The sequence below is a fragment of the Pagrus pagrus genome (genome assembly GCF_965226575.1).
Source record: "Pagrus pagrus genome assembly, chromosome: 22".
Taxonomy (NCBI): Eukaryota; Metazoa; Chordata; class Actinopteri; order Spariformes; family Sparidae; genus Pagrus; species Pagrus pagrus.
The window spans coordinates 3518741-3526504 of NC_140204.1; the positions used below are offsets into that span (position 1 = coordinate 3518741).

The 7764-nt window shown below is 39.6% G+C and overlaps 1 protein-coding gene across 1 annotated transcript; it reads left to right on the top strand.

Moving 5' to 3' along the window:
- The first annotated feature begins 2506 nt into the window (after positions 1 to 2506).
- On the top strand, positions 2507 to 7764 carry LOC311252137 (uncharacterized protein). Its single transcript, XM_084345027.1, has 11 exons — positions 2507 to 2562; positions 2822 to 2854; positions 4290 to 4568; positions 4736 to 5041; positions 5229 to 5495; positions 6010 to 6252; positions 6356 to 6469; positions 6592 to 6607; positions 6701 to 6774; positions 6986 to 7036; positions 7290 to 7764. The coding sequence occupies exons 1-11, from the start codon at positions 2526 to 2528 to the stop codon at positions 7295 to 7297; spliced, it is 1428 nt and encodes a 475-aa protein (XP_084201153.1). The 5' UTR covers positions 2507 to 2525; the 3' UTR covers positions 7298 to 7764.

Consider the following 7764-nt stretch of genomic DNA (forward strand, 5'->3'; position numbering starts at 1 on the left):
GCAGAAATTAGGGTCAAGGGTCACAGCATGGTTCACACTGCCAGAGAGAGTCACAGAGTGGTGCTGCCACCGTGCGGTGAAAACAGGAACTGAATTTAATATGTATTCATTCAGTTACACAGTGCTGGTGGGTCATAAATAATAACATTTAAGACATAAGACACTGGCGCCACCTGCTGATTTCAAGTCAATTGGTCAAACAACCTGGAAGCTATTGAAAAAATCGGCCGATGTTGACATGAAAAATATTGACTTTTCTTCAAAATATTCTTGAAAAATAGAAATTCCACTAAAATCCAATAAAAACTGCTGTGTCTCATTCTACCAGGATAGGACCACATTTGGGAGCGATTTCCAGTCAATCAGTCAAAAAACCTGGAAGCTATTGAAAATATCGGCCGACGTGTCCTCTACCTTCCATTTAAGTTAATGCAGAGACAGATCAATGAAACATCTTAAACTTTGTTATAAATTAACATCATCAGGTTGATGAGTAAGTCGGTCACTGTACTTGATAGACCCCAGTCACTGTGCAGTTGAAATAAAAGCTTCTTCCACAGATCACCACAGGGGGGAGCAAAACCACACTAACTGATAGCGACACAAGTATGTGCTCCTTTTTACCTCTGAGACGAGGGCGGCTGTAGTTAAAGGAATAGTTCACTCTAAAACAAAATTCAGTCATTATCGAGCCGATATCACAGCCGATTGCACTACGGAAGCCGTGCCGGACAAAATGAATGAGACTCGCGATAGATACACGGTATTTACATCCTGCTGTGAGTTTCAAAGTTTCAAATCACCAGTGCAGCAGATCCCCCTTGTGTTTTTGTGTCACTCGGTGGCTCACAGCAGGAAGAACAGTATGAAGGAATATTAGGTTTTTGTGTAGTTTTATGGACCTTTTCTCCCGGGCGCCACTTAAGCTCGTTATATGGATTATCTTTGCCGGAGAGTACCCCCGCGGGTCTCCAGCTGCACTTTGAGGAATAAGAAACTACACTGGACTTCTCATCAGCATGAGGGTGAGTTGATAATGACTGAATTTTGTTTTGGAGTGAAGTATTCCTTTAAGTCCCAGGACGCAAGTCAAGGTTACCTGTGAGCCTCATTCTCTAAAAGTCGTAGTACTCTCTAAGTAATAATAATCTGATTTTAAACTTTTAGTGTTCTTTGGCTCTTTTGCAGCTGAAAATGTCGCCCTGCTTTACTCGACTCAACTCTGCCACAAGAGAGGAAAAACAACATTTCCAGGGTGTGAATGATGACACAGTCTAACTCTTGTTATAACAGCATCACATCTTTATGTGTGAAACTGAACTGGAAACATATTTCAGTCATGCTGATGAGAACTGGCTTTACGTGTTCCTTCTCACGCTACAGTTTATTTTAGTATTTTGTTCATTTGATTGATTTTCCCTCCTGATGATCCTACTTGATATCTGGATTCACTGTAGTAACATGAGGCAAAAACAAAGGCATCTCAGTTTACAGACATGTTTCCTCCATCTTATAAGGCTGCAGCTCACAGGACAGGTTACATCTTAAAGATTAAAAGTTGTGAAACAATGATAGCTAATATAAAACTTCGCCTTAATTAGATTAATGTTTGAAGACAACTGACTGACAATGTTTTCTAGTTTGTCTAATTTTATTCTTTAACTGAATAAAACACCACTTTGAAAACTTAAGTCAAGCAAGAAACAGCTGTTTTACTGAGTATTTCCTTATGTAGTACTTCAAAGAAAATTGTATGTGTGACAAAGTACACACATAACACAGGCCCACAACAAAACACAGGCAGTGTGGATGCACAAACTGTCAGCATTTACTGCATAAAATGCACAAATAGACCTGCAATAAAATGTTAGTACGCGGTCACACAATTTAAAGGCAGTACTGTAGAGGAGAGTGTCTCCTCCCTCCAGCACAGAATCTTTACATGGTCTCATATGGGTCTTGTAGTGGGTTTTGTCACAACTTCACCCACAGGAAGTGACTGAGCTCGGAGAAAAACAGTTGTCATGAACAGAAGTGAGCATTAAGAGAGCAGAAAGTCGTCTCTCACAGCTCCCCTCTCCACACATGCAACACACACCCTCATTGAAATACAGGCACTGTGGATGCAAGAACTGTTGGACAGCATAACATGTACAGATTAGCTAACAATGAAATGTTATTGTGATATTATATGATTAAATCCAATGATCGTATGATTGTTGGATGTGAGATAAGTATGAGGAACAAACCTTTGTGAGGGAGATGAGCTTATAATTTAGTTTTAGTGGACAGGAAATGTTAATGTGTCAAAGTGTGCTGCAGTCAACATGACTAGTGGTTTGCGGTTTGTGTTAAAGGGAAGTAAGGACAGAATCAGGACTGCACTCAGAAGAAGAAGCTGATGAAAGACTGTGCTGTCACATTCCTAAGGAGTTTAACTTCTCTTTTCTCTCTGCTGCATTTGTATTAATACAAAGTAGGAAGTTCGATCAGAAACAGTGTCAGTGTCGGTGCTGGATGTGAAGATGGGTCACACTCTGCTCGGTGTGCTCGGGTTCCTCTGTGAGTACACCTGTGACTTTCTATGTGATTTTCAGTATTTATATCAGTGTAGTAGTTGTGTAGGCATGAGCTTTGTTGCTGATTTGTCTTGGTTCTGATTGGAGGATTATGTTGAGTGTATTACTCAACTAGTTACTTCTGCACTAGTTTTTGCACAAATACCTGGAAAATGCATGTACAGTATATGATCTTAGGTATTAAACTCCAGCTGGATTTTGTATTTGATTCTGGTCTAATGAAGTTTGAATCTTTATTTTAGTGCTGAATACACTCCTGTACGGACATGCTGAAGGTGACTAGTTATCTTTTCTGTATTTACTGATGATGTTTGTCCTTTATGTCACCTACTGTATCACTGATCACTTGTTTGTGCAGCTGTGTTTTTCCATATATGTTTAATTTTACTCAGTGCACATTATGAAATGACTTAGTGCTCAATTGTTAAGGGAAGCTACTTGGAGAGCGTAGCTCTGATGATACCACTGACTTCACACTGGAATAAGTTTAGTGACTGCAAAGCTACTTTAGTTTGTTTGACTGAAGCTGTGTAGAAAAAGCTGTTCAAGCTGCTTTGTTAGAAAGATCCAATGAACAAAACCTTCTCTAAACCTGATACAAGATTATTACAGAATAGTGAGTCACAAAAATGATGAGTCTGTTACCTGTATGATCATTTTAACATTTTAATTATGAAGAAGAAGATTAGTCTGATGAGGGGGAAGAACCAACAGGTGATACAGTCACTTACAACAGTGTGTCACTCACTCAGTCATTGTGGGCAGTGACGTGGTGTGTTTGCTGCCACATGCTGTGTTTCTTGGTTTGACCTCTGGGAGCTGCAACAGTCACAAGTTGCCAAATGCTTCACAAACAGATGGCTGACAAATTATTAACCAAAGTGTCTGAAATAATCAAAGTAATGATAAACTACAAACCTCCAGAACAGTTTCAATGCTCTTTGGCATAATTTCTGTACGTCTTTAAACTTTATTATTCTATAGTCTCTATGTATGAGTAACACAATCACTCTTAACTGCATCCAGCAGCTCTGTAAAGTTATTGTTACTATCACCAAGTTCAGCAGCAACAGTCTTACTTATTTATAAGCCATGTTCATATAATCGGGCGGCCGTAGCTCAGAGCAGGTGACCAGCAACCAGAAGGTCGCTGGTTCGAACCCCGGCTCCCCCGGGCGGAACTGAGCTACATGCCGAAGCATCCTTGAGCAAGATGCTGAACCCCAAAATTGCTCCTGATGTGCAGCTGGCACCTTGCGAGGCAGCCTCTGCCATCAGCGGGCCCCAAGTAGCCCCGGAACCCCCCGAAACGGGGGATAAAGCAGCAACACCCTGCAACCCGATCAGGTAAAGCGGACAAGATAATGAGATGAGAGATGAGATGAGATATAATCATGTTTTGCACTGTGCTCGTATGATGTATGATTCAGGACATGAGTAGTGGTGCACTTCAGCCTCCTGTGGTCAGAATGAGTATTACAGAAAGAAACAAAAAAATGAGCCTTAATTTCCTCTTGAACAAAATGATTTTCACTTGATTTCACACACACAGAAACATAAAATTCCATCCTGAAATTTTTTTTTCACTCTTACATGAACCAGAAACAAATTTACAAATCAGAACAGAGCACCGGAAAAAAAATTCTGACTTGTCCCTCTGAGCTTCTGTAAATTTTTGTTTCCTTTCTGTGAATTCTTGAACATGAACAGGTCCAAACAAGGCTGTTGTGACTCTGCAGCCAAACTGGTCTGAAATATACAGAGGAGAGAGGATCACTCTCAGATGTGAGATCAAAGATGGAGGAGACTCTGAGTGGGAGTATGAATGGAGAACAACCAGCTCAGAAAAACCTTCAAATCAAAGTGAACACAGTATTACATCTGTTTCTGAATCCCACCGTGGAGACTACAGGTGTAAGGGCAGAAAGAAACATACGCAGCTTTCTTCAACAGATTGGAGTGATCCCATCAAACTGACAGTATCAGACAGTAAGTCACATCACATTTCTTTCAAAGTGAAGATCATACAGCTCATTAAAAGGCTGTTTTTGTTCATATATATCTTTAAAGTAAATCTTCAGTATGTACTGATTGTGCAGAATGTATCTGATCCACTATCAATACATGTTTTCATTTAAAAAATCATTTTCCAACAGCACCCAAGCCTGTCCTCACTGTGTCTCCATCATGGCTGAGTGCTGGAGGCTCAGTAACTCTGAACTGCAGTGTTGAAGATCCATCTGCAGGATGGAGGTTCTACTGGTATAAGACTGTTCCTGGTCCATTAGGCAACATCTACTACTACAGCCTTGAGCTTCTACCTGGCAGCAGCAGTGGGACTGAACAGGATTCCTACATTGTTCATGGACAGACACACACAGCAGGATATAGGTGCAGAGCTGGAAGAGGAGATCCAGTGTTTTACACTTATTACAGTGACTCTAAGTTTGTCTGGTCTGCAGGTCAGTGTGTTTCTCTCTCTTAAGAAAAAGATGTTATATCAGCTCTGTTCATCTTGTTTCTAAATGATGATAAACATACAGTATCTTGAAAAAAAGAAAATTAATTTACTGTGGTCTTATGATCTTGCCTCTCTCGCTAGCGTCAAGCTAAACTTCATGCTTTCCACCTTACCATGTTGTTTTTCAGATATTCACTCATCAGCGTCTCTCACAGTGAGTCCTGACAGAGCTCAACACTTCACCTCTGACTCTGTCTCACTGAGCTGTGAGGGAAACTCTACTGAGTGGACAGTGAAGAGGTTAAATAAGAACGGATACCTGTCAGACTGCTCCTACTGGGGGACAATGACTGGATCAACATGCACCATAGACACTTCCAGGCCCAGTGATGCAGTGTACTGGTGTGAGTCTGGATCAGGAGAGTTCAGCAGTGCAGTCAACATCACTGTACAGGGTATGATTTCATTACATTTAGTTTTTCTTTGACTTATTATTTCAAACATCCCGTTGTGTGTTGAGGAGTACAGTACACTGACATGTTAAGAGTTCTGCCCAACACTCTGCTTCATGATCTCTCCACTCATTAATGGTTTTCACTTAGTAAACATAGTTAAGTATTTAATCACTGTGATTTTAACCATGTATAAATATAGAATATAGATTTGTGGCTGATCTGTTCTTCAGTTTTTAGGTCCATGATCACCATCTAAAGTCCAGTGTGAAGGATTTAGTGATATTTAGCTGTGAGTTTGCAGATTCAGCCAACTGAAAGGCTTCTTGAACAGTAAGACACACAAGGTGTATGAAGATGAAACGTCAGATTTTATGATCACTGTTAAATCAATGAGGAAAGTCAAAGAAGCAAACCCAGTATGTGTCTTTTCTCATCTCTCTACATCCACTCATTCTCAAGTTCCTCAACCAGCTGATCTCTGACTGAAACCTGGTCTTCTTTGACTGTTTAACAGGTGCAGATATGATCCTGCTGAGCCCGGCCCGTCCTGTGACTGAAGGAGATCCTGTTAGTCTGAGCTGCAAGTTAAGACATCAAACATTTGACTCCACTGTGTTTTTCTATCACAATGAGAAACTGATTCAAAGTGACAGCAGATGGGAGTTAATTATCTCTGCAGTGTCAAAGTCAGATGAAGGATTCTACAAGTGTCAACACTCAGGACAAGAGTCAGCACAGAGCTGGATGTCAGTTCAGGGTGAGTAGGATTAAAATACTTGCTGCTTTTTCTTGTAAACTGTTTTTTTTTTTTTTTTACTTGAAAGAAATTTAGTTGAATATTGTTTCACTATTTATTCCAGCAGTGTCCAGGCCTGAAAGCTCTTCATTTCATGTCCTGTTGATTGTTGGGCTGGTTTGTGGAGTCGTTCTTGTTGTTCCTCTGCTCGTTTTGTTTTGCTACAGAGCGTCCAACGGTGAGACCTTCTTCTTCTATTATTACATGTTTTTTAATTATTCAAACACACACACATACTCTGATGTCATGAGATAGAACAGCAGTATAACAACCATCTAACAACAAGTGTCTCTTTCACAGATTCAGTCTTCGTCAGGTAGGTGCAACACTCTCTCATCTCATGTTGAACGTAACATCAACACATTTTTATGTTCCTATTTAAATGTTCTGTATCTGATACGTGTTGTAGACCAGGCCAGTCTGAGAGCGCCAACGCAGATCGTGTGGACTACGAGAATGATCATTACTCCGCTCTTCACCATGGTAAGCAGTTAAACTAATATTATAAATCTAATCTTATATACTTATACAGTGATATATCAAATGAAAATAGAGTTGCTGCGTGGTCTCAGTCTTTTTGAGCCTATAAACACATTTTAAATGATCAAAACAATCTGAGGTCTCACATGATTCATTTGTTGCTCACAGTTAAAGTGATTAAACTAACCTTGGCTTGATTTTCATTTCTCTGTAGGTGATGTTTGTCTCTATGAGACAATCGGAGGCCGTCAAGAAGCTGAACATGGTACAGTTTATACCTTTTTATTCACCATGGAGCTGTTAGAAATACTAGAAGACTATTAACTGTCAATGATTCACTGACAATCCTTTAAGTTTACACATATTTACATTCTAATTAATCCAATAATCTCACATATTCTTTTATTGATCGTAAAGACAGAGGGGGGGAGGGAGGTGACAGAGTGAAATGTGATGCAACATGTTAATCCTGACATCAACCTCAGTCTCTTTTTTGTTGGCTTTGCTTTTTCTTTCAGGTCAATAAAGAAATCTGTATCAACTAAACCAATGGAACGGACGACAACGTGAAAAACTCCATCTGTGTACTTTCACAGCTTTTATGTGATCACTGTGTGCAGCTGTGCCGTCCAAATAACAAACAGTATTTTGTCAAGTTAATCTAATAGCAGCTCATTTAAAATGAATGTATCATATGGTTTTAATCTTCTGTTGTATTTGGTATAAAGAGTTTAGATTATCACATATAATAACTGAAATGTTTTGTTGTTAACGTCCGGTATGTTCTGACACCTTTGTTGTTGTTTGTTGTTGCCTCGACACTCGGTACGAGGTGATAGTGCAACTTTAAAGTCAGCATCTTTTGTAGTTTCTGACTAAAAAGAGTTAAACATTTATAACATTTTATGTATTTTATGTGAAAAACACATCCTGTTACCCATACAAGCTTTCTTCTGTTATTTTAAAAATGGCTTTTTTACATATATGTGTGTA

Bases quoted from the DNA above. Each gene is read 5' to 3' on its own strand.
- LOC311252137 (XM_084345027.1), top strand. From the start codon at position 2,526: ATGGGTCACACTCTGCTCGGTGTGCTCGGGTTCCTCT. The intron at 2,563-2,821 runs GTGAGTACACCT...TCTTTATTTTAG, and splicing joins CGGTGTGCTCGGGTTCCTCT to TGCTGAATACACTCCTGTAC. The intron at 4,569-4,735 runs GTAAGTCACATC...ATTTTCCAACAG, and splicing joins CAAACTGACAGTATCAGACA to CACCCAAGCCTGTCCTCACT.